Source organism: Nerophis lumbriciformis, linkage group LG33, assembly GCF_033978685.3.
Source record: "Nerophis lumbriciformis linkage group LG33, RoL_Nlum_v2.1, whole genome shotgun sequence".
Taxonomy (NCBI): domain Eukaryota; kingdom Metazoa; phylum Chordata; class Actinopteri; order Syngnathiformes; family Syngnathidae; genus Nerophis; species Nerophis lumbriciformis.
The window spans coordinates 23124030-23151730 of NC_084580.2; the positions used below are offsets into that span (position 1 = coordinate 23124030).

The following is a 27701-nucleotide window of genomic DNA, read 5'->3' on the forward strand; positions in this document are numbered from 1 at the left end:
CTATCAGTCTGCGTCATAGTGACAGCAGACCTTGTACAGTAAGTGATGTTTTATTTTGTTTGTTGGCTCTCATGAAGTCTGCAGTGTGTAATATTCAGTGATGTTAAAAAAAAGCGAATGTAGTGACGCGTTTTTTAAATGAATGCGCTAATGAGCAAAAATATGTACATATTACATCTTTTTAAAAATGTACCTGTTACTAAATGACATATATACCTACTGCATGTACATAAAACATTAATGGAGGTGTTTGGATGTTTTTAAGGTCTTTGTAGGCAGAATAGTGCGACTCTAATAGTGTCTATTGTAAGCAGACTTTTGATCGCATTTATTTACTATTTAGAATGCATAAAAATCAAAAAATCTGTGTTCTTGATAGGCAAAATGAATAAAAGTGTGGTTCCCTTTTAAGTGAAGTGAAGTATATTTATTTAGCGCTTTTCTCTAGTGACTCAGAGCACTTTACATAGTGAAAGCCATTATCTAAGTTACATTTAAACCAGTGTGGGTGGCACTGGGAGCAGGTGGCTAAAGTACCTTGCCCAAGGACACAACAGCAGTGACTAGGATCAAACCTGGAACCGTTGAGTTGCTTGCACGGCCGCTCTACCAACCGAGCCACGCCGGCCTTAGAATGTATTAAATTCTATCAAAATCTCATAAAAATCATAAATACATCCTAGAAATGTCTCAATAATTCCATGAACAATATTTTTATTTAGGAACTTTCTAATGTAACGTGTTTCTATCTACACTTCTGTTAAAATGTAATAATCACTTATTCTTCTCTTTTGTTAAAATGTAATAATCACTTATTCTTCTGTTTTGTTAAAATGTAATAATCAATTGTTTTGTTGTTTGATACTTTAGTTTTGGCTGATACTACAAATGTAGGTATCGATCCAATACCAAGTAGTTACAGGGGCAGTATCGGTCATACCAATGTGGATACTGATATTTACATTTTTCAAGATCATTGAAAGATAACATTTTTGTTCGCAATCATAATCAGACAAAATCACAGGATGGTGGTGTTAAAATATCAATTGAATATTTAAATATGGCTCTGAATTAAATCATTTGGTTTATGCCCTTAAAGTCTTCCTTTTTTACTGAGTAGTTGAGATATAAGTAAGAACTTTACACTACTTTATATTAGAAATGGCAACAGCAGAGGATGAATGTCCCATAACAAGAAGATCGAGAAAAAGAAGAAGCTTAGATAGACTATGGTATCGGCATGGACTACAGTGGCGGACGTGTGAACATTTTCAGGACTTATGCAGATCCCAAATACACATCAGCAGGTACCAGAGGGTAAGACAAGTTGATTTTGCATAATATTGTGAAACAAAACGCCAGATAATATGTCTGCTAATGGGTGCCATGTTGTGGTCCTTATACACACACCATAGTAATACTTGTATCTCTGACTAGGGTAGCCGTAATGGGCCGACAATCCATCAAGCGGTGCGGCTTCAAAGTCGTACTAAAACATTTTGACAGATTTTTGAGTGTAATGTTCTTTATTTTCAATGGAACATTTAAAGTTTTGGTGTTGTTTACTGGCGTCATATCGCAGTCTACACGTATCTCTTATGTGTGACTACCATCTACTGGTCACACTTATCATTACACTATGTACCAAATAAAATTGTTTCGAGGTCGGTATGCACAACTAGAATTAATCCGTACATTAGGCGCACCGAAGGAAAAGAAAATACACTTTCAACCCACAGCACTCGCAGTGAGCAAACTCCACCACAAGATGGCGTCATAGCAGAGACAACAATACAGAATACATACAGATTTCCACTGTAAACAACCTCATCTTTTCTCCAAGTTTATACATCAGTAACTGACATTAAAATCACAGGGGGCGCTGGAGCCTATCCCAGCTGCACTCAGGCAGAAGGGAATTTATGACAATATAGATTTTAGGCCATATTGCCCATCCCTCGTAAAAAGTGGTCTTCTTTTCCTGTGAATAATGTTGTAAAGAGCAGTGTGTTTGTTTTCAGGACAATTCATATAATAACTTGTTATTTTAAATACATGTATACTTACTGAATGTCTCCTGTGACTGAGCAAATCTGGACATTTCTCAAGCATGTTTGTCATTTTGTGTCCTGCAGACGTCTGTGAAGAACAACTTCTGCCTGAAAAACAGGAGTGTAGCTTCAGGATGGTGAAGGAGGATCCATCAAAGAGGAAGACCAGGCGCCACAGACCCTCTGGTGTCTCCTTTTCCTCTTTGACACAGACCCTGCCCTGTAAAAAGGAAGAGGAAGACTCACTGAACCCCCACATTAAAGAGGAAGAGGAGGAACACAGCATCAGTCAGGAGGGAGATCATCTTGAAGGACAGGTGGAGTTCCCAGTGACTGGTGTCCCTGTGAAGAGTGAAGATGATGAGGTCAAAGGTGAAAGTGAGGAGAAGAGCAGCAGCTCAACACAACACATGACAACAGAAGCTGATGGAGACCACTGTGGAGGATCACAAGCAGACAAGCTCTTAGCTCCACTATCAGATAGTGAGGACACAACGTCACACTCTCCTGACACTGATGATGAAGACTCTAAAGATGATAAGACATGTCACACTGACAACACTCACTTCAAATGTTCTCACTGTGACAACACATTTAAGAACCATAGTGATCTGAATAGACACATGAGAAGACACACCGGAGAAAAACCTTTTATCTGTTCAATCTGTAGTAAAGGTTTTGTAGAAAGTTGCAAATTGAAAGTGCACATGAGAACACACACTGGTGAAAAAACTTTTTCTTGTTCAATGTGTGGCTTAACTTTTACAAGGAAGGAACATTTGAAAGTCCACATGAGAACACACACCGGAGAAAAACCTTATATCTGTTCAAAATGTGGTAAAGGTTTTACACAAAGTCAGAGTTTGAAAAAACACACAATATTACACACTGGAGAAAAACCTTTTATATGTTTAATCTGTAGTAAAAGTTTTGTACAAAGTCACAATTTGAAAGTACACATGAGAACACACACTGGTGAAAAACCTTTTTCTTGTACAATCTGTGGTAAAGGTTTTGCACAAAGTTCATGTTTGGAAAAACACAGAACAAGACACACTGGTGAAAAATCTTTTATTTGTTCAATCTGTAGTAAAGGTTTTGTAGAAAGTCAATATTTGAAAGTACACATGAGAACACACACTGGTGAACAACCTTTTTCCTGTTCGATCTGTGGTAAAGGTTTTACAGAAAGTCGCAGTTTGAAAAGACACACTAGAACGCACACTGGTGAAAAACCACATTCCTGTTCAATTTGCAACAAAAGCTTTTGTGACCGACATAACCTTGTAGCACACATGAGAACACACACTGGTGAAAAACCTTTTTCCTGTTCAACCTGTGGTAAAGGTTTTACACAAAGTCGTTGTTTGAAAAGACACACAAGAATGCACACTGGCGAAAAACCTTTTTCCTGTTCAGTCTGCGGTAAAGGTTTTACACAAAGTCAGAATTTGAAAAGACACACTAGAACACACACTGGTGAAAAATCACATTCCTGTTCAATCTGCAACATAAGCTTTTGTGACCGATCAAACCTTGTAGCACACATGAGAAGACACACGGGAGAGAAAGTGTTGAGTTGCAGTGTGTGTGGTGAAAGATTCTCCTATAAGTACCAGTGTGAGAAACACAAGTGTGCTGGTGAGAACAGCAGCAGCAAATAAAACTGCAGGATTTGAAATAAACTGTCAGGACTTTAAAGGGGAACATTATCAGCAGACCTATGTAAGCGTTAATATATACCTTGATGTTGCAGAAAAAAGACCATATATTTTTTTCACCGATTTCCGAACTCTAAATGGGTGAATTTTGGCGAATTAAACGCCTTTCTATTATTCGCTCTCGGAGCGATGACGTCACAACGTGACGTCACATCGGGAAGCAATCCGCCATTTTCTCAAACACCGAGTCAAATCAGCTCTGTTATTTTCCGTTTTTTCGACTGTTTTCCGTACCTTGGAGACATCATGCCTCGTCGGTGTGTTGTCGGAGGGTGTAACAACACGAACAGGGACGGATTCAAGTTGCACCAGTGGCCCAAAGATGCCAAAGTGGCAAGAAATTGGACGTTTGTTCCGCACACTTTACCGACGAAAGCTATGCTACGACAGAGATGGCAAGAATGTGTGGATATCCTGCGACACTCAAAGCAGATGCATTTCCAACTGGACTGGACAGATCAGCTTTCAGGAAAAGAGAGCGGATGAGGGTATGTCTACAGAATATATTAATTGATGAAAATTGGGCTGTCTGCACTCTCAAAGTGCATGTTGTTGCCAAATGTATTTCATATGCTGTAAACCTAGTTCATAGTTGTTAGTTTCCTTTAATGCCAAACAAACACATACCAATCGTTGGTTAGAAGGCGATCGCCCAATTCGTCCTCGCTTTCTCCCGTGTCGCTGGCTGTCGTGTCGTTTTCCTCGGTTTCGCTTGCATACGGTTCAAACCGATATGGCTCAATAGCTTCAGTTTCTTCTTCAATTTCGTTTTCGCTACCTGCCTCCACACTACAACCATCCGTTTCAATACATGCGTAATCTGTTGAATCGCTTAAGCCGCTGAAATCCGAGTCTGAATCCGAGCTAATGTCGCTATACCTTGCTGTTCTAACCGCCATGTTTGTTTGTGTTGGCATCACTATGTGACGTCACAGGAAAATGGACGGGTGTATATAACGATGGTTAAAATCAGGCACTTTGAAGCTTTTTTTTAGGGATATTGCGTGATGGGTAAAATTTTGAAAAAAACTTCGAAAAATAAAATAAGCCACTGGGAACTGATTTTTAATGGTTTTAACCATTCTGAAATTGTGATAATGTTCCCCTTTAATTTTGACTTTCTAACAACATCAGCACATATAACAGGTGTGACATTGTTGTTTGTGTAACAATCTTTTTAATATGCTTCTACATTTATAGATGAGATATTTTGTATTAGGGCTTTTGTCAGTCAAGTACATGCATTAATATGCAACTTTTATTAAAAATTGAACGCAACAATTTGACTGAAAAGGTGAGAGTAAACAGTGCAAGACATATTTTACATACAATAAACATTTTATGTGTATATATATTCATAATACAATTTAAGACTTATTCATAATAGTGTTTTTTACATGTGTTTGAAATATTGAAGTGTTAAATATTTTTATTTCTAATTGTTAATGATCCTGTCATGATCCGTGGCCCGGATCATGTTTTTGTTATTTTTTTTCTGGTTTTAGACTCCCTTAGTTCCTGTTGTTGTGCACCCTTCAGTTTGTTTAGTTACCATGGCTACTTATTATTTTCACCTGCCTCTTATTGATGTTCGGGATGCTCACCTGTTTCTCGAGCACTAATCAGAGGCATTATTTAAGCCTGCCTTTGCCAGTCAGTCAACCTGGCTTCTTTGTTTGCTTCATGCTCTCGTTACGTAAGTTTTGCTTGTCTCCTAGCCTATGCTATGTTTAGCTTCGAGTGCGATTGGCACGTGTTGCTTTCGACTTGTTTTTCTGTTCTTGGTGGTGCTTTGATTTTTTTCAAGAATAAATCATGCTCCTACCTGCATGTCCTTTTGGGAGTGGTCCGTTTGCATCCCGGGGGAACGAATCTTGCAGCAAGCTGCAACCCCGTCGTAACAGATCCCATAGATTAGCACCTTTTATATGATATACATATGTACTGGTTCACATCTGAAACATCTTCTGGACCACTTCAGGAAGCATATTATTATTTACTTTATACATCATTGGAACAGTTGACTTTTTTACCATTTTAAAATGTGTGACTTTATGAATTATTTGTTGGGTCTCTATAATCCATTTTATTAATTATCTTTATTACTCTCTTTTGTAATATGATGATTGTGTTGTGATTGTTTTATATGTATGTCCCCAGACCTTTATGCAATATAAAAGTGAGAGAAAATGGCTCAATTCTTTGTGGAAGGATGGTTTTGTTTTTACAAACTTACATTTGTGGATAAAATAAACAAAAATCCATTATTGTGTTTTAAACATTTTGTACGTTTTTTTTTTCCTTTTTAACATCCCCAAAACATTATTAATTTCAGAAAAAAAGTTTGGAGTGTCAGACAAAAGTCAATATTGTACATCATCTTCAAAAGACATGCACCTGGGGATAGGTTGATTGGCAACACTAAATTGACCCTAGTGTGTGAATGTTGTCCGTCTATATGTGTTGGCCCTGCGATGAGGTGGCGACTTGTCCAGGGTGTACCCCGCCTTCCGCCCGATTGTAGCTGAGGTAGGCTCCAGCGCCCCCCGCGACCTCGAAGGGAATACGCGGTAGAAAATGGATGGATGGATCCCACAGAGATTTACTTTGCATACATTCATAAAATAAACTGTTTATTTTGTTTCCCTATCACAGAAAGAACAAGTTTTGTCTTCAATTGCAAAACAACATCCTAAAATAATTTTAAGTTGTCACTTCTGTTTTTTGTTTGTTTGTTTTTTTCATGAACGTCTTTGTCTTTGGAAGAATGAAAACTTTCAAGTTATTTGTATTTTTTGTTTGTTTTGTTTTAGAGAAAATACAGAAAATAAGAAACAGTAAATAATTGTCTAATTTCAGAGTTTCAAATTTGTAATATTGTCTCCATCCACCAAAAGCCCAGAAAGTTTAAAGGGGAACATTATCACCAGACCTATGTAAGCGTCAATATATACCTTGATGTTGCAGAAAAAAGACCATATATTTTTTTAACCGATTTCCGAACTCTAAATGGGTGAATTTTGGTGAATTAAACGCCTTTCTATTATTCGTTCTCGGAGCGATGACGGGAAGCAATCCGCCATTTTCTCAAACACCGAGTCAAATCAGCTCTGTTATTTTCCGTTTTTTCGACTGTTTTCCGCACCTTGGAGACATCATGCCTCGTCGGTGTGTTGTCGGAGGGTGTAACAACACGAACAGGGACGGATTCAAGTTGCACCAGTGGCCCAAAGATGCCAAAGTGGCAAGAAATTGGACGTTTGTTCCGCACACTTTACCGACGAAAGCTATGCTACGACAGAGATGGCAAGAATGTGTGGATATCCTGCGACACTCAAAGCAGATGCATTTCCAACCATAAAGTCAAAGAAATCTGCCGCCAGACCCCCATTGAATCTGCCGGAGTGTGTGAGCAATTCAGGGACAAAGGACCTCGGTAGCACGGCAAGCAATGGCGGCAGTTTGTTCCCGCAGACGAGCGAGCTAAACCCCTTGGATGTCTTGGCTCACACCGTCCCTTATGCCACCGAAGATGATCAAGAGAAGAATATCGACCCTAGCTTCCCTGGCCTGCTGACATCAACTCCAAAACTGGACAGATCAGCTTTCAGGAAAAGAGCGCGGATGAGGGTATGTCTACAGAATATATTAATTGATGAAAATTGGGCTGTCTACACTCTCAAAGTGCATGTTGTTGCCAAATGTATTTCATATGCTGTAAACCTAGTTCATAGTTGTTAGTTTCCTTTAATGCCAAACAAACACATACCAATCGTTGGTTAGAAGGCGATCGCCGAATTCGTCCTCGCTTTCTCCCGTGTCGCTGGCTGTCGTGTCGTTTTTGTCGGTTTCGCTTGCATACGGTTCAAACCGATATGGCTCAACAGCTTCAGTTTCTTCTTCAATTTCGTTTTCGCTACCTGCCTCCACACTACAACCATCCGTTTCAATACATGCGTAATCTGTTGAATCGCTTAAGCCGCTGAAATCCGAGTCTGAATCCGAGCTAATGTCGCTATAGCTTGCTGTTCTATGCGCCATGTTTGTTTGTATTGGCATCACTATGTGACGTCACAGGAAAATGGACGGGTGTATATAACGATGGTTAAAATCAGGCACTTTGAAGCTTTTTTTAGGGATATTGCGTGATGGGTAAAATTTTGAAAAAAACTTCGAAAAATAAAATAAGCCACTGGGAACTGATTTTTAATGGTTTTAACCCTTCTGAAATTGTGATAATGTTCCCCTTTAAGTTCTGAAAAAGATGATATGCTATATTTAGAATACTTTGAACGAAAACCTTTATATATATTTTTTAATATTTTCGTCTGTTACAGGTCGTACTTAATGAAATCTTCAAATATTAAAATACTTTTATCACTCAATAAGTGCATCAGCGACCAAATGTCTTTTTCAAACCATTAGGGTTGCCAACACCCAGACTTTGAAATAAGGGACATCTCGCGGGCGGTCCGAACATTTTTGGTGTCACTTATAAAATTTGAGTGTCCCCTATTTCAGTCCGGGCCTGAAAAAATGCTTAGAAAATGCTTTGAAAATGCTTAGAAAAATGAACTTTACACCTCCACTAGACCACTGTTGCACTTACTGTAAGTCCTATTCATACTATAATGCCTGACACTCCACACTTGTTTTCTGAAATTGATAATGTTTTGGGGATGTTAAAAAAGAAAAAAAACGTACAAAATGTTTAAAACGCAATAATGGAATTTTTTATTTTATCCACAAATGTAAGTTTGTAAAAACAAAAACATCCTTCCACAAACAATTCAGTTATTTTCTCTCACTTTTATATTGCATAAAGGTCTGGGGACATACATATAAAACAATCACAACACAATCATCATATTACAAAAGAGAGTAATAAAGATAATTAATCAAATGGATTATAGAGACTCAACAAAAGATTCATAAAGTTACACATTTTTAAAATTGTATAAAAGACAACTGTTCAAATGATGTATAAAGTAAATAATAATATGCTTCCTGAAGTGGTCCAGAAGATGTTTCAGATGTGAACCAGTACATATGTATATCATATAAAGGGGCTAATCTATGGGATCATTAACAATTACAAATAAAAATGGTCACACTTCAATATTTCAAGCACCTATAAAAACACTATTATGAATAAGTCTAAAATTGTATGATGAATATGTATACACATAAAATGTTTATTGTATGTAAAATGTCTTGTACTGTTTACTCTCACCTTTTCAGTCAAATTGTTTTGTTCAATTTTTAATAAAAGTACACAATGTTGCATATTAATGCATGTACTTGACTGAAAAAAGCACTAATATAAAATATCTAATCTATAAATGTAGAAGCATATCAAAAAGATTGTTACACAAACAACAATGTCACACATGTTATATGTGCTGATGTTGTTAGAAAGTCCAAATTAAAGTCTTGACAGTTTATTTCAAATCCTGCAGTTTCATTTGCTGCTGCTGTTCTCACCAGCACACTTGTGTTTCTTACACTGGTACTTAGAAGACAATCTTTCACCACACACACTGCAACTCAACACTTTCTCTCCTGTGTGTCTTTTCATGTGTCTTATGAGGTTTGATCGTTCACAAAATCTTTTGTTGCAGATTGAACACGAGTGTGATTTTTCACCAGTGTGTGTTCTCATGTGTCTTTTCACATTCTGACTTTCTGTAAAACCTTTACCACAGATTGAACAGGAAAAAGCTTTTTCACCAGTGTGCGTTCTCATGTGTACTTTTACAGACTGTCGACGAACAAAATCTTCACCACAAATTGAACAGGAAAAAGGTTTTTCTCCACTGTGTATTGTCATGTGTTCTTTCAAACTCTGACTGTGTGTAAAACCTTTACCACAGGTTGAACAGGAAAAAGGTTTTTCCCCAGTGTGTGTTCTCATGTGTGCTTTCAAATTTTGACTTTGTGCAAAACCTTTACTACAGAGTGAACAGGTAAAAGGTTTTTCTCCTGTGTGTGTTCTCATGTGTGTTTTCAAATGTTCACCTTGGACAAAACTTGAATTACACACAGAACACTTAAAACGGTTTCCCCCAGTGTGTCTTTTCAGGTGTTTTTTCAAATCTCGACTTCGTGCATACCTTGAATCACACAAAGAACACGGAAAAGGTTTTTCTCCTTCGTGTGTTCTTGTGTGATCTTTCATATTGTCCTTCCTTGTAAAGGATAAGCCACAGATTGAACAAGAAAAAGGTTTATCTCCAGTGTGTCTTCTCATGTGTCTTTTCAGATGACTATGGTTCTTAAATGTGTTGTCGCAGTGAGAACATTTGAAGTGAGTGTTGTCAGTGTGACATGTCTTATCATCTTTAGAGTCTTCATCATCAGTGTCAGGAGAGTGTGACGTTGTGTCCTCACTATCTGATAGTGGAGCTAAGAGCTTGTCTGCTTGTGATCCTCCACAGTGGTCTCCATCAGCTTCTGTTGTCATGTGTTGTGTTGAGCTGCTGCTTGGAGGCTCCGCCTCTCTCTTCTCCTCACTTTCACCTTTGACCTCATCATCTTCACCCTTGACCTCATCATCTTCACTCTTCACAGGGACACCAGTCACTGGGAACTCCACCAGTCCTTCAATAGGCTCTCCCTCCTGACTGATGCTGTGTTCCTCCTCTTCCTCTTTAATGTGGGGCGTCAGTGAGTCTTCCTCTTCCTTTTTACAGGGCAGGGTCTGTGTCAAAGAGGAAAAGGAGACACCAGAGGGTCTGTGGCGCCTGGTCTTCCTCTTTGATGGATCCTCCTTCACCATCCTGAAGCTACTCTCCTGTTTTTCAGGCAGAAGTTGTTCTTCACAGACGTCTGCAGGACACAAAATGACAAACATGCTTGAGAAATGTCCAGATTCAGTCAGTAAGTTCACATGTATTTAAAATAACAAGTTATTATATGAATTGTCCTGAAAACAAACACACTGCTCTTTACAACATTATTCACAGGAAAATGAGACCACTTTTTACGAGGGGTGGGCAATATGGCCTAAAATCTATATTGCGATAAATTCCCTGCTGCCTGAGTGCGGCTGGGATAGGCTCCAGCGCCCCCTGTGATTTTAATGTCATTTACTGATGTACAAATTTGGAGAAAAGATGAGGTTGTTTACAGTGTAAATCTGTATTCTGTATTGTTGTCTCTGCTATGACGCCATCTTGTGGTCGAGTTCTCTCACTGCGAGTGCTGTGGGTTGAAAGTGTATTTCCTTTAGCTTCGTGCCTTGAACCCAAAGTAAGGTTTCGTCATTGATCTCACCAAGCAACGTTTGTAAGTGTAACCGGGGATTTCCACTGGATGTGAAACGGCGGCGCCACGGCGACAGACTCGTTCCTATTTTGTTTTCAAGTCAATGTGTCAGTTTCCACCGCCTGGCTTCTATATTTAGTCGTCGACACAACAAGGCGGTTCAATTGAGCTAAAATCTGCTCGTGTGGGGAATAAATTATTATCTAGTTTAATTTCAAAGTAAAATATTCTGTTCAAGGCGGGTGGTATTCTACACTTTGAAGAGTCCTAATGCAGTGGTCCCCAACCACCGGTACCGGGCCGCACAAGAAATTAAAAAATAAATAAATAAATACTTTTTTTTTTTAATTGTTTTTTATTAAATCAACATAAAAAACACAAGATACACTTACAAATAGTGCACCAACCCAAAAAAAGCTCCCTCCCCCATTTACACTCATTCGCACAAAAGGGTTGTTTCTTTCTGTTATTAATATTTCTGGTTCCTACATTATATATAAATATAGATCAATACAGTCTACAGGGATACAGTCCATAAGCACACATGATTGTATTTTTTTATGACAAAAAAAACATACCCCCCACCCCACAGTCCGTGGGTCAAAATTTCAAGCTTTGACCACACACAGTTACAAAAAGGTTGAGGACCACTGTCCTAATGGACATGAAGTCAACTTGTCAAAAGGTTTTCAGACCTAATTTCACCTCCTTGACACAAATGGAACGAAAACATGCTGATTCTAAAAGGCCCAAAATTAAAGAATCATATAACAGGCATATCCCAGGCAGTTATATAGGGGCCTGTACTTCAGCGTTGTATTAAAATGACTAGTTCCATCTCCAACATGAAAGTGAGTGTCGCCAACACTACTGCATACAGGAAAACGTGTGGAGGAGAATTGCAAGTAGCCGAAACAAAGATTGTGAATGACTGACAAGAGGCTCACTTTGTTCATGTAAGTGTACTGTGGAATTAACATGCTCAGGTGCTGAGAGCGATGCACAGAGTGAGACCTCTTAGTCCAGTTTAAAATCCAGAGACCAAGAAGGAAACACACCGACATAGCAATGTATTGATGACGGCAAGAATTAAGTTATTAGGTTTATTTTCATTTATATCGGTTCCGGCCTAGGATTGCATGAATATTTTAATGCCTATGGACATAATATTTAATGCTTCTTAATACCATTTAAGGCCTTAATTTAGGAAAAGTCCATTAAATGACTTTTAATTATTTTTAATGATCCACAGAAACCCTGCTAAAGCTCTTAAATTTAAAGTATCAAACAACAAAACAAGTGATTATTACATTTTAACAAAACAGAAGAATAAGTGATTATTACATTTTAACAGAAGTGTAGATAGAAACACGTTACATTAGAAAGTTCCTAAATAAAAATATTGGAATTATTGAGACATTTCTTGGATGTATTTTTATGAGATTTTAATAGAATACATTCTAAGGCCAGCGTGGCTCGGTTGGTAGAACGGCCCTGCCAGCAACTCGACGGTTCCAGGTTTGATCCTAGTCACTGCCGTTGTGTCGTGGAGCAAGGTATTTTACCCACCTGCTCCCAGTGCCACCCACACTGGTTTAAATGTAACTTAGATAATGGGTTTCACTATGAAAAGCGCTCTGAGTCACTAGAGAAAAGAGCTGAAAAAATATACTTCACTTCACTTAAAAGGAAACCGCACTTGTTTTTAATTTTGCCTATCAAGAACACGTTTTTTATGCATTCTAGAAAATAAATTCGATCAAAAGTCTGCTTACAATAGAGGCTATTAGAGTCTCATTATTCTGCCTACAAAGAACTTAAAAAACATCCAAACACCTCCATTAAGTTGATATGTACATGCAGTAGGTATATATTGGTAGGTTGGTAATGCATGGCATCCTGCCAGCTGCTATGCTGACAGTTATTTTAGTACCTGTCATTAAAGACAAGGCTGGTGAGGTAGGGACTATGGACAATTATCAACCTATCGCCCGAGCCAGCATGCTATCTTAAGTGCTGGAAAGTGTGATAATATACAGAGTTGGGGATCTTATTTGCACCGCAGACAACCAATTTGGCTTTAAGAGCAAGTACAGCACTGACTTGTGTGTTTATGCTTTACAAGAAGCAGTAGAAAAATACAGAGCGCAGAGCCCTACAATGTTGGTAGGGTTTATTGATGCATCTAAGGCCTTTGACAGAGTCAACCATCTCAAACTCTTCACCAATCTGAAGCATAGGGGTGTTCTGGGTATATTCTGGCATATTGGTACGACAGGCAGACGATGCAGGTAAAATGAGGGGAGTAGTTTATCCTCTCCCTTTAGAGTTGGCAATGGGGTACGGCAGGGTGGGCTTCTATCACCAGGCCTATTTAGCCTGTCTATGGATGACCTGTCAAGGCAGTGGGAGAATGCAGAACAGGATGCATCATGGGAAACACCTTAATCAACCACTTTATGTACGCTGATGATTTGGCCATTATATCTCCCAGTAGTGCAGGGTTCCACCAGCTTCTTAACATATGCTCAGACTATGGAGTCAAGTTTGACATCAAGTATAATGCCACAAAGAGTATGGTAATGATATGTAGGACCAAGGAGGATCAACATCTTAATTTCCCAGGTTTCTATTTGTCTGGTCAAACCCTGTCTGTGTGCAACAATGTCAAATACTTAGACCACATCATCAATGACAAGATGGAGGATGATGCTGACATGCTTAGACTGCTGTATGTCCAAGCCAATATGCTGGTGAGAAAATGTCATTACTGCTCTGATGAAGCGAAGGTGTACTTGTTTAGAGCTTACTGCACCCCTATGTACACAGCACCCCTCTGGGTGAGGTTCAAGAAAGAGAGCTTGCACAAGCTCCAGGTTGCATATAATGACTGTCTCAGAATCCTGCTCAGAAAGGCCAGGGGTAGTAGTGCCAGCAAGCTTTTTTGTGATTTAGTTAGTTAAAGTACCAATGATTGTCCCACACACACTAGGTCAAACAAAATGTGTCCTCTGCATTTGACCCATCCCCTTGTTCACACCCTGGGAGGTGAGGGGAGCAGTGGGCAGCCGCAGTGCCGTGCCCGGGAATCATTTTGGTGATTTAACCCCCAATTCCAACCCAGGGAGGTAATGGGTCCCATTTTTATAGTCTTTGGTATGACTCGGCCGGGGTTTGAACTCACAACCTACCGATCTCAGGGCGGACAGTCTAACCACTAGGCCACTGAGTAGGGATAAACACCTTCCACGCCACCCTGAGAAAACCGATGTTTAAGTTTATATGTAGACTGCAGGGGCCCCCGAGAATGGTTTTATTATACAGATAACCAATCCTAGGTGTAGTTCTGTTAGGTACCAATCCTATATATGGAAACACTGGCATTTGTGCCTCACAATACAAAGGTCCTGAGTAGTCCTGAGTTCAATCCTGGGCTCGGGATTTTTCTGTGTGGAGTTTGCATGTTCTCCCCGTGACTGTGTGGGTTCCCTCCGGGTACTCCGGCTTCCTCCCACCTCCAAAGACATGCACCTGGGGATAGGTTGATTGGCAATACGAAATCTATCTGTGTTGGCCCTGTGATGAGGTGGCGACTTGTCCAGGGTCTACCCCGCCTACCGCCCAAATGCAGCTGAGATAGGCTCCAGCACCCCCCCCCCCCCCCCCCCCGCCCCCCGCGACCCCGAAAGGGACAAGCGGTAGAAAATGGATGGATGTTATCTGTGCCTTTTACTGAATGTGGAGAAGCATTTTAAAGTGTATTTGTATTTCTGCTTATATTTATTTATTATATATATATATATATATATATATTTTTGTTTTTACTGAATATGCACAAGCATCGATTTAAGTTTATTCTACAAATGGACTGTGTTAGGTAACTCATTTTTACGGGTTGATAAATTCGACTGAACAACGACAACCACGCGGTTGCAAGTACCAGACGTATATATGTACATCATCCTCACAAGACAACCAAACTTCTTATACACAATATATTTAAGAATAGTGTTACTTATGTAACCTATTTTTATGGGCTTTCCTCTTGGTGATGTTAAGTTCCTGTTATACGCTGTCATACAGCATATGCCTTGAGCTCTTATTTTGAAGGCGCTAAGAGCGGAAGTGATGTCACGTTGTTGAAGTGGAGCGAAGGTTTTGAAAAGAAGGTAAATAAAGGGTCCTCGTGTAAACTGGAGATTCCGTGTTTATTATTTCGTAGTTTCATACCGTATAGGCGACATATATAAACCCTCGGTTACATATTAGTGGCAGCGGTGGGATCAAGGTCCCGCAAAAGAAAGACTCTAATTACGGTAAAGTTAGGAGAGTCGGTTAGCTTCATCTCAGTTAGCCGCAGCTAGCAACGGCGGAGCGTCGTCTTGTCAGAAAGCACGAAGACTTATTTCATCTTACTGCTGCTATGTGGAATAAAGGCGAGGACCCGCTACAGGGAACAACGTGACCTCACTTCCGCTCTTAGCGCCTTCAAAATAAGAGCTCAAGGCATATACTGTATGACAGCGTATAACAGGAACTTAACATCACCAAGAGGAAAGCCCATAAAAATAGGTTACACTAATGAAATATAAAGTTAGTAAAGATGTGAGAGTAAGAAGTCAACAAACCTGTTCTGTGTAACACAACTTGATGATGTTTCTTATAATAAACATCCAGTAGTTGATGTTGTGGCTCCTTCTCCTCTTTTGTTGGACAAAGTTCCTCCTCATACTTTGCTATCGTTCTTTCGCACATTTTCACACAATCACAACACTTTACACTCACATTAGTTCCCTACTTAGCGATGTTTAAATAACTTCCGCGTCTCTTTGTTAGCAGCTAACAAGCTAAGCTAACTAGCCAGCTAAGCTAGCTGCAAGCTACCTTAAGTGAAGCTATCAAACAGGAGAAGTGTCAAAGTGCGCTCAGACTAATGTATCCTGCTACAAACAATTATTAACCGTGTGTACTCTATTAAACAACATATATGTAAGAATACAGAAATATAATGCCCGCCTTTAGGCCTTCTCCGTCAGACGCCATCTTGATTTATCACCCGATCGGTCCACGCATGCGCGTATCCTACGTCACTTCCGTCAACTTGTTTTGCCACAGTTACTTACCATGGTTCTTTTGTGTCATCTGTATTTCAATAACAATGTCATAATAAACCATTACATACTAAACAAACGTTATTAAAAATACGGTATTCATTATGAAACCTCACAGATCTGTACACAAACCTGAAAGATGTGTCCAGCAGCCTTAAATGGAAAATACATCAATTTTTTCATTATTTTATAATAAGTTATTTATTTCAGAATTCTGAAAATGTACAATGATTTTTTTGTTAAGTTGCAGTAAGTGCTTCGTTTAAAAAAAAATCCATCCATCCATCCATTTCCTACCGCTTATTCCCTTTGGGGTCGCGGGGGGCGCTGGAGCCTATCTCAGCTACAATCGGGCGGAAGGCGGGGTACACCCTGGACAAGTCGCCACCTCATCGCAGGGCCAACACAGATAGACAGACAACATTCACACTCACATCCACACACTAGGGCCAATTTAGTGTTGCCAATCAACTTATCCCCAGGTGCATATCAACATTTAAAAAATAAATTATGCGATGGGAGTTAGTGGCGCCCCCGTGAGTTCACGTAGTTGAAATCTGTATTATATTATTATTATATATTACATACTTGCCAACCCTCCCGGATTTTCCGGGAGACTCCCGAAATTCAGCGCCTCTCCCGAAAACCTCCCGGGACAAATTTTCTCCCGAAAAACTCCCGAAATTCAGGCGGACCTGAGTGACGTGTTGACAACACACAACAACAGTGTCTACCGTAAAGCAGTTCGTCTGCCATAAACAGCAATGTTGTGACACTCTTAAACAGGACAATACTGCCATCTACTGTACATGCATATGTGACCCACCCATAATGTGTCACATTTTTATGTTGATTTATTTATTTTATTTTGTGGTTTGAATTCGTTTTTGGAGCTGTCATTACACATTTATCAGTACTCACATTGGTCAGTAGGGGGCAGTAGGGCGTTTCTTCCCAATTGAATGTTATCGCCTGCAGACCGGAAGTGTCTTGTCATTCTGATGAGCGCGACCAGTCTGTGAACAATTGAAACGTCCTGTGTGCTTTTTTCCTCCTGTATAACAGGTTAGTTTGACTCACTGAATAATATCCATGTGATCTTTATAAGTTTAAGTACACATTCTGATGGTGGAGCCTAACTCTAAAGTGTTTGTGAGTTGTAGTTTGTAAATGAACACTGAAATTCAAGTATTTATTTTATTTTTATATATATATATATATATATATATATATATATATAGCTAGAATTCACTGAAAGTCAAGTATTTCTTATATATATATATATCTTAACCACGCCCCCAACCACGCCCCCCGTCCCACCCCCGACCACGCCCCCGCCCCACCCCCCACCTCCCGAAATCGGAGGTCTCAAGGTTGGCAAGTATGATATATTATGTTCTATTGTTTCTCTCCTGGTACTGCGGCTTCTTCCCACCACCACAGACATGCACCTGGGGATAGGTTGATTGGTAACACTAAAGGATCCCGAGTGTGTGAATGTTGTCTGTGTTGGCTCTGTGATGAGGTGGCATTCCACCCGAGTGCAGCTGGGATAGGCTCCAGCCCCACTGCGACGGGACAATTGGTAGAAAACGGATGCATGGATGTTTTATATATATATATATATCCATCCATCCATCCATTTACTACCGCTTATTCCCTTAGGGGTCGCGGGGGGCGCTGGAGCCTATCTCAGCTACAATCGGGCGGAAGGCGGGGTACACCCTAGACAAGTCGCCACCATATATATATATATATATATATATATATATATATATATATATATATATATATATATATATATATATATATATATCCATACGCCCTGCGATGAGGTGGCGACTTGTCTAGGGTGTACACCACCTTCCGCCCGATTGTAGCTGAGATAGGCTCCAGCGCCCCCCGCGACCCTGAAGGGAATAAGCTGCCCATATATATGTTGTATCATATTACATTATATTTTCTTTATTTTACGTACCAAGTATTACTAAATTAAATGTGTCAAATAATATATTATACTATTTATACTGCAATTAAGTGCCAAATATATATATATATATATATATACTTGCCAACCTTAAGACCTCCGATTTCGGGAGGTGGTCGGACGGGGGCGTGGTTGGGGGCGTGGCTAAAATGGGAGGAGTATATTTACAGCTAGAATTCACCAAGTCAAGTATTTCATATATATATATATATATATATATATATATATATATATATATATATATATATATATATATATATATATATATATATAAGAAATACTTGACGTTCAGTGAATTCTAGCCATATATATATATATTTTTTCTTTCTTTTAAAAAAAATTATATATATATATATATATATATATATATATATATATATATATATATATATATATATATGTATATATATATATATATATATATATATATATATATATATATATATATATATATATATATAAATAAAATAAATACTTGAATTTCAGTGTTCATTTATTTATTTATTTTTGGGTTATGACCGAAAGGACAAGATCACGGGTACAAGCGGCCGAAATGAGTTTCCTCCGCCGGGTGGCGGGGCTCTCCCTTAGAGATAGGGTGAGAAGCTCTGTCATCCGGGAGGAGCTCAAAGTAAAGCCACTGCTCCTCCACATCGAGAGGAGCCAGATGAGGTGGTTTGGGCATCTGGTCAGGATGCCACCCGAACGCCTCCCTCGGGAGGTGTTTAGGGCACGTCCGACCGGTAGGAGGCCACGGGGAAGACCCAGGACACGTTGGGCAGACTATGTCTCCCGGCTGGCCTGGGAACGCCTCGGGATCCCCCGGGAGGAGCTGGACGAAGTGGCTGGGGAGAGGGAAGTCTGGGCTTCCCTGCTTAGGCTGCTGCCCCCGCGACCCGACCTCGGATAAGCGGAAGAAGATGGATGGATGGATGGATGGATTTATTTACACATATACACACACATAACACTCATCTACTCATTGTTGAAATAAGGGTTGAATTGTCCATCCTTGTTCTATTCTCTGTCACTATTTTTCGAACCACGCTGAACACCCTCTCTGATGAGTGCTTTCATCAAATGCACTAGATGGCAGTATTGTCCTGTTTAAGAGTGTCACAACATTGCTGTTTACGGCAGACGAACTGCTTTACGGTATACAAAAAAGTGACTGCTGTTGTTGTGTGTTGTTGCCACGCTGGGAGGACGTTAATGAAACTGCCTAACAATAAACCCACATAAGAAACCAAGAACTCGCCCTCCATCATTCTATAGTTATAACGTGATTGGGCAGGTATGGTGTGAGAGTGTGTGTGTGTGTGTGTGTGTGTGTGTGTGTGTGTGTGTGTGTGTGTGTATGTGTGTGTCTGTGTGTGTGGTCTAAACAAATGGAGAAAAGAGGAAAAATTACAATCCAATTATATACTCATTAATATGCAGCAATATAAATGTATATGCATACATAATATAATATAAAGGTGTGCATAACAACAACATATATACTGCATTTAACTATGCATGAACTTCAAACAAGTGTCTAAGCTTCAGAGCCATACATGGCGATTATGTGGTCTCTGTCGCCATCTAAAGGCCAAACTCCGCCATCGCAGTTGCAATGACGTTAAATAAACTACTGGTGAATGTAAACGCCGTCAACGAGACTAATTATCTCTCAGTTGACCCCAAAACAACTGAGCTTAGCATACGATGCACCAAACATGTGCAGAAGTAGCAAGGCACGACATTCACAGTATGTGACAAAACTTACATTTAGTCGTCAACGCACACAAGACTGGCTGCCACCATGGATTTTATTTGCGCTTTACCTTCTCCCCCTTGGTTCTATTTTTAGGAAGTACAGTATTGCATTTCATTTTTATGCCGATGATTGCCAGATTTATTTTCCCATGGCACAAAATAACACGGTTCAACGTCTTATTGACTGCCTGCACGACATCAAAGTCTGGCTTTCAGCTAACTTCCTGAGCCTAAATGAAGATAAAACAGAAGTTATGTTGTTCGGTCCAAGTCGCTCTCCCTCCCCCAACGTGGACCTCGGCACTCTGACCCCGTATCTCAGCGACTCTGTCACAAACCTGGGGGTAAAGTTTGACTCAGATTTTAAATTCGAAAAACAAATCAGCAGCGTCGTTCAAAAAAGCTTTTATCAATTACGCCAATAGCTTCTATCAAGACATGATCTTGAGAAATTAATCCACGCTTTTATCTCGACTCGTCTTGATTATTGTAATGCCCTGTATGTAGGCATTAGCCAGGCCTCCCTCGCCCGCCTGCAGCTCGTGCAGAACTCTGCTGCTCGTCTGCTAACACAGACCCGCAGACGTGAGCACATCACCCCTATTTTAGCGTCCCTTCACTGGCTCCCTGTGCGTTACCGAATACATTTTAAACTCCTTTTATTTGTTTTTAAATGTCTAAACAACCTCGCGCCAACCTATCTCTCCGACCTCCTTCAGCCTTACTGCCCCACCCGATCCTTAAGATCAGCCGATCAGCTGCTGTTGACGGTCCCTGACACAAGGCTGAAGCTTAGAGGTGACAGAGCTTTCGCCGTTGCTGCTCCCAAGCTCTGGAACGACCTACCCCTGAGTGTTAGACAAGCCTCATCTCTTCCTGTTTTTAAATCTCTCTTAAAAACATACTTTTATTCCATGGCTTTTAACACTGAGTGATATCCATCCTGCAATGGCGCCCCATAATACACCTGCCGTGATCCTGTTTTTATGTTTTTATGTTTTTATTAATTCTATTTTAATTATTTATTTTTTATCGTGTTCTGTTTGTGTTGTGTTGTGTTTGCTCGGTACTCGTTTTATCTTTTAACCTGCTCATTGTACAGCACTTTGGCTACCCCTGTGGTAAATTTTAAATGTGCTCTATAAATAAAGTTGATTTGATTTGATTTGATTTGATTGAAACCGGCTATTCTGACAATGACGTCACAGATTGACCTATCAATTTAAAGACACAGGAACTGGTTAACGGCACACAATAGGCTTTCGTACACACACACATATATGTAAACATTAAGTATACGTGTGTAAATGTGTATGTATATATAATTTTATACGAATACAATATGTATGACTATATTTATTATACAAATATTTTGGTGTTAAATATTTTCGTTATTATTATATATCAGTCTGTCTTGATATGCAAACAAACAACAACGTTCCTTTGACTCTCCTGCGCATGACACATCTCGCGAGAGCAGAGTGGTACCGTCAAGTGTGCGAACTGTCGTGAAAGCACATCGACGCAGAAAGAAATAAGCAGTGTCATTATTTGTCCTCCAGTTTGGAAATATTAATGTCATATAAAATACATATTTAATTATTCATTCAAGGATAAAATCGTCTCGGTGCGCGAGAAGCACTTTGCTGCTTCTCCTGCTCGTTTATTGTTAGTTAGCTTAGCTCGCTAGTTAGCTTAGCTTGTTAGCTGCTAACAGAAGTTATCAACACATCGCTAAGTAGAGATCAAGTGTGAGAGTAAAGTGTTGTGATTGTGTGAAAATGTCTACATTACACATGTTGAGAGCGTTGGTGGATCAGCGACTAACTGCTGCCGCTGAAGAAATATTTGCAGTGTTAGAAAGAACGATAGCGGAATACGAGGCGGAACTTGCTAGAACAAAAGAGGAGAACAATCGACTACTGGACGCTGTTTTCAAGAAACATCAAGTTGTGTTACACGGCACAGGTTTGTTTACTTCTTACTCTCACATATTTACTAACTCTCTATTTGATTATTAACAAGAACGTGACATGTTTAATAAATCATCTAAGCACAGTGGCCACAAGCATTAAAGTGTCTTGTTTGCAACTTGCTTAAAGTAAAAACTAAAATAAATGACGAGCTTGTTAGTATTGGTGGTTTATTAGAACACACACACAGCTTGCTTAGGCGGTCCATCGTAGTCGAAGATGACGTAGCTTCCATTTTGTTGCTCTGGTCGGTGGCTATCGTTGCTGGCGACGATGCCACTCCATATGACTATGAAGTCCGATCCTGGAACCACACGTCCTGCCACAGTGGGGACATGTCAGGCCTGGATCAGGGGGCTGGGATGGTTCTGGAACTGCAGGGTGGTTTCTTCGCCTCCGCTGATCCCTCCGGTGTTGGTTCCGACACTCCTCCAGATACATGACCCCGTCATGGCACAGCGAACACCACAGCGATCGATTGGCTGCAGCTGTCTCAAGTTTGTGGGGTTTGATGTTGCACCTCTTCAATATCCCTTTCAGTTGGTCTTTGTACCGCAGCTTTTGTCCTCCGGGATTTCTGCTGGCTGAAAGGAGCTGACCATAAAGCATCTGACGAGGCAATCGGTGTCCTGGCATCCGGATGGTGTGACCAACCCACCGGAGTTGTCGCTGTGCCAGGGAGGCCTCTATGCTTGTGGACTCAGTGCGCTGCAAGATGTCCGTATGAGGAACTCGGTCCTGCCATGTGATGCCAAGAATACGTTGGAGGCATCTGATCTTAAAGGGGAACATTATCACCAGACCTATGTAAGCGTCAATATATACCTTGATGTTGCAGAAAAAAGACCATATATTTTTTAAACCGATTTCCGAACTCTAAATGGGCGAATTTTGGCGAATTAAACGCCTTTCTAGTATTCGCTCTCGGAGCGTTGTGACGTCACATCGGGAAGCAATCCGCCATTTTCTCAAACACCGAGTCAAATCAGCTCTGTTATTTTCCGTTTTTTCGACTGTTTTCCGTACCTTGGAGACATCATGCCTCGTCGGTGTGTTGTCGGAGGGTGTAACAACACGAACAGGGACGGATTCAAGTTGCACCAGTGGCCCAAAGATGCGAAAGTGGCAAGAAACTGGACGTTTGTTCCGCACACTTTACCGACGAAAGCTATGCTACGACAGAGATGGCAAGAATGTGTGGATATCCTGCGACACTCAAAGCAGATGCATTTCCAACCATAAAGTCAAAGAAATCTGCCGCCAGACCCCCATTGAATCTGCCGGAGTGTGTGAGCAATTCAGGGACAAAGGACCTCGGTAGCATGGCAAGAAATGGCGGCAGTTTGTTCCCGCAGACGAGCGAGCTAAACCCCCTGGATGTCTTGGCTCACACCGTCCCTTATGCCACCGAAGATGATCAAGAGAAGAATATCGACCCTAGCTTCCCTGGCCTGCTGACATCAACTCCAAAACTGGACAGATCAGTTTTCAGGAAAAGAGCGCGGATGAGGGTATGTCACAATTTCAGAAGGGTTAAAACCATTAAAAATCAGTTCCCAGTGGCTTATTTTATTTTTCGAAGTTTTTTTCAAAATTTTACACATCACGCAATATCCCTAAAAAAAAGCTTCAAAGTGCCTGATTTTAACCATCGTTATATACACCCGTCCATTTTCCTGTGACGTCACATAGTGATGCCAACACAAACAAACATGGCGCATAGAACAGCAAGCTATAGCGACATTAGCTCGGATTCAGACTCGGATTTCAGCGGCTTAAGCGATTCTACAGATTACGCATGTATTGACACGGATGGTTGTAGTGTGGAGGCAGGTAGCGAAAACGAAATTGAAGAAGAAACTGAAGCTATTGAGCCATATCGGTTTGAACCGTATGCAAGCGAAACCGACGAAAACGACACGACAGCCAGCGACACGGGAGAAAGCGAGGGCGAATTCGGCGATCGCCTTCTAACCAACGATTGGTATGTGTTTGTTTGGCATTAAAGGAAACTAACAACTATGAACTAGGTTTACAACATATGAAATACATTTGGCAACAACATGCACTTTGAGAGTGCAGACAGCCCAGTTTTCATCAATTAATATATTCTGTAGACATACCCTCATCCACGCTCTTTTCCTGAAAGCTGATCTGTCCAGTTTTGGAGTTGATGTCAGCAGGCCAGGGAAGCTAGGGTCGATATTCTTCTCTTGATCATCTTCGGGACGGTGTGAGCCAAGACATCCAGGGTGTTTAGCTCGCTCGTCTGCGGGAACAAACTGCCGCCATTGCTTGCCGTGCTACCGAGGTCCTTTGTCCATGAATTGCTCACACACTCCGGCAGATTCAATGGGGGTCTGGTGGCAGATTTCTTTGACTTTATGGTTGGAAATGCATCTGCTTTGAGTGTCGCAGGATATCCACACATTCTTGCCATCTCTGTCGTAGCATAGCTTTCGTCGGTAAAGTGTGCGGAACAAACGTCCAATTTCTTGCCACTTTCGCATCTTTGGGCCACTGGTGCAACTTGAATCCGTCCCTGTTCGTGTTGTTACACCCTCCGACAACACACCGACGAGGCATGATGTCTCCAAGGTACGGAAAACAGTCGAAAAAACGGAAAATAACAGAGCTGATTTGACTCGGTGTTTGAGAAAATGGCGGATTGCTTCCGAGAGCAAATAATAGAAAGGCATTTAATTCGCCAAAATTCACCCATTTAGAGTTCGGAAATCGGTTAAAAAAATATATGGTCTTTTTTCTGCAACATCAAGGTATATATTGACGCTTACATAGGTCTGATGATAATGTTCCCCTTTAAAGATAAAAGGCCTAGACTCTTTCTTCCCTTTCCTTGGGATCTTCATGTTAGCTATCTGTCAACTTGTTTACGTCACGGACACAGACACGTAGGACGGAGTAGATAAGAAAACTAAATGTATGGTGTTTAGTGGTTACACAAGGACAAATTGTGAAGCAAAATTAAAACGAAATCAAGTGGAAATTGATAGAGTATATGAAACTAAATTCTTGGGAATAATAATGGATCATAAATTATGTTGAATATATAAAGGGAAAAATATCCAAATCCGTTGCTATTGTTTATAAAGTAAGACACATGCTGAATAAGACATGTCTGCATATGTTATATTATTCTTTCATTTTTCCATATTTAACATATTGTGTTGAAGTTTGGGGAAATGTTTATAAATGGACCCAATAATTAAACTTCAAAAAAGGGTCATTAGAATAATACACAAAGCGTGCTACTATGAACATACCAATCCATTATTTATGAGTTCTAATGTGTTAAAATGTTCAGATATTGAGTTTTTAAAAACCTTGGAAATGATGTTTGGAGTAAAGAACAACAGTCTTCCAGCTTGTATTCTTAGGTTATTTAAATTAAGAGGAGAAAACTATAATTTACGGGGGATATTGATTTTTGAAATAGGTAAAGCAAGAAGGAATATAAAATACAAATGTATTTCAGTTTTAGGAGTTAAATGGTGGAACAAGCTCAGTGATGAGTTGAAGACATGTACTTCTCTCACTGGGTCCATTTCTACACTCTCAGTTACATTAGCATGCGGGCCAATAGATAGAAATGCTGTTAAATGTAGCTTTGATGTGGCCAGCTACTTTTGCAGTGTAGCTTGTGTTGCGTTTGAGACCAGTTGTTCCTCCCAGGGAATTCAAGTCACAAGTCGCTCCCAAGCTCTTTACGACACTTAAAGCTGAGTTGAAAAACCACCAGAGACAGAATAGGGATTTTGTAATATATTGGCAAAGCTTTGCAGATATATATATTTTTGAGACCAGTCCAGCATAGAACATTCTATCGCGCCGCCAAAATGGTCTGCCTTTCCGACCCAAAACCCTCTCCCCTCCTTCCTCTCTCTAATCAAAACAAATGCTTATTATCGCTCTCTCTAACATTCCTCATTCAAGGTTAAGCACACAGTTTTGCAGACAACCAAAAGACCACAATTGGAAGAACACAAGCTGTTTTCAAATATGACTATGAAATAAAAGTAGTAACACTTAAATTCGGATATATGTAAATATCTGCCTCCGACAATTGCTACAATTCTCTGAGGATGGCTTAGCTACATTTAATTGAGAGTAACTTGTAGCTTAGCTTACTACACTGTCCAGGTAGCTTGCCCATCACTGTCTATTTACCCTACCTCACATGCCAATAGTTTGAATACTGCAAACTTCAATACAGTAACGCCTCATTTGTGTTTTATGTTCTGCAGACGTCCAGCAGGTGTCAGCAGAGAGTCAAGAAGAGATTCCCTCCAAGCAGCAGGAGTGGAGCTCCAGTGTGGGACAGAAGGAGCCACACATTAAAGAGGAAGAGGAGGAACTGTGGGAGCAGCTTCAAAGGTTGGAGGAGGCTAATGAGGAAGATGAGGCTCAGTCCTTACAGCTTCATCACAGTCAAAGTGAGGAGAACAGAGGGGCGGAGCTTGTAAGTCAACACATCACAGAAGCTGATGGAGAGCATTGTGAAGATATAAAGTCAGAACCAGACAGCATCTTTGCTCCACTGTCAGACATGGACCACATGATGTCAGACTCTTCTGATCACAGTGACCACATCCAAAAACCTTTGGAGAGTAAAAATGACTCTCAAGGTGATACGAGACATCACACTAACAACAAACACTTTGACTGCTCTGAATGTGGGAAATCATTTAGACGGAAGACCAATTTCAGAGAACACATGAGAACACACACTGGAGAGAAACCTTTTACTTGCTCGGTTTGTAAGAAGAGTTTCTCCAGAAAGCTTGACATGACCAGACACATGAGAACACACACTGGGGAGAAACCTTTTGCTTGCTCAGCTTGTGCTAAACGATTCAACACTAAGTATGAAATTATGTTACACATGAGAACACACACTGGAGAGAAACCTTTTACTTGCTCCGTTTGTAACAAGTGTTTCTCCAGAAATAATCACATGACCACACACATGAGAACGCACACTGGAGAGAAACCGTTTAGTTGCACTGTGTGTGAGAAGACGTTCAGGTTCAAGCAGCAGGTCAGTAAACACAAGTGTGTAACAGTCATGGAAGCTGCAGGGATTTAAAATGTGCTAAATGTAGTTTAAAAACCCCGCATGTTTAATATGAATGTATATTTGATGTAGTGCTTCTCATCTTCTAGTCTTATATGTTGTCCTGTAGTTACTTTTTAAGTTGTGTTCATTTATTGAATATTATATATGTAGCTACTATTTTTATTCTTCTCATCTTTAAAGAGAGGACATCTTTTTATTTTCATTTGGGGTGTTTTCGTCTCTTATAAAACCACACATTTTTTCAATTGCATCTTATTGATGTTATTATCCAATCAAAAGTATGAATGACTAAATTGGTTAACAAAATGTGGACTCTGGTAGATTAGCAGCATTGTTACATCATGGATGTTAACTACTGCAAAACATCAACAAAGACGAAAAAGGCTGAAGTTAGCAACACATCACTGAACTTTAGAGCCATCGTGAGTGGAGTTGCTTGTTTTTATTGCTGCATTTGTACTTATTTCACCTCACATCTTCACTTTTAATCCTAAAGTCTTATTCAAATATATTGTTGTAGGCTTCTGAGATTTATGTTTCTGATGTGTGTGTGTAGTCTGTGGAAAGGGTTGTCATCATCATCATCAGACATCACCCGTTCACTACTGGACGAAACCTTAGTATTAATGTTTTAATATAAGTGTGACCTCATTATTCCTTGATAATAAGACTAAAAATACAGATTTAAGCACTGTATTAGAGTGCCTCTTGTAGTACTCCAACTCGCCACACTGAG

The 27701-nt window shown here is 40.1% G+C and overlaps 4 protein-coding genes across 7 annotated transcripts in view; 2 read left to right on the top strand and 2 right to left on the bottom strand.

The window, feature by feature from the left end:
- Positions 1-3981, top strand: part of LOC133575759 (uncharacterized) — a 70028-nt gene extending 66047 nt beyond the window's left edge. The window contains exon 3 of one of the 2 annotated variants that reach the window (XM_072912158.1): positions 2136-3979. In XM_072912158.1, coding sequence (XP_072768259.1) covers positions 2136-3715 — 1580 coding nt within the window. In that variant the 3' untranslated portion in view covers positions 3716-3979. Of the gene's footprint in view, positions 1-2135 lie in introns of both variants that reach the window. The other variant, XM_072912159.1, reaches the window with a different exon arrangement.
- The window catches only part of LOC133575695 (uncharacterized), a 196419-nt gene extending 169390 nt beyond the window's left edge, over positions 1-27029 (top strand). Inside the window, exons 1-2 of one of the 2 annotated variants that reach the window (XM_061928454.1) lie at positions 21382-21862; positions 26133-27029. In XM_061928454.1, the coding sequence (XP_061784438.1) occupies positions 21676-21862; positions 26133-26974 (1029 nt within the window). In that variant the 5' untranslated portion in view covers positions 21382-21675 and the 3' untranslated portion in view covers positions 26975-27029. Of the gene's footprint in view, positions 1-21381; positions 21863-26132 lie in introns of those variants that run through there. The other variant, XM_061928455.1, reaches the window with a different exon arrangement.
- The window catches only part of LOC133575751 (uncharacterized), a 381675-nt gene that overhangs the window by 161129 nt on the left and 192845 nt on the right, over positions 1-27701 (bottom strand). The window lies entirely within an intron of this gene.
- The window catches only part of LOC133575684 (uncharacterized), a 30808-nt gene continuing 11629 nt past the window's right edge, over positions 8523-27701 (bottom strand). Inside the window, exons 1-2 of one of the 2 annotated variants that reach the window (XM_061928423.2) lie at positions 15667-16076; positions 8523-10600 (exon numbers count right to left, since the gene is read on the bottom strand). In XM_061928423.2, coding sequence (XP_061784407.2) covers positions 9234-10600; positions 15667-15793 — 1494 coding nt within the window. In that variant the 5' untranslated portion in view covers positions 15794-16076 and the 3' untranslated portion in view covers positions 8523-9233. Of the gene's footprint in view, positions 10601-15666; positions 16077-27701 lie in introns of those variants that run through there. The other variant, XM_061928422.2, reaches the window with a different exon arrangement.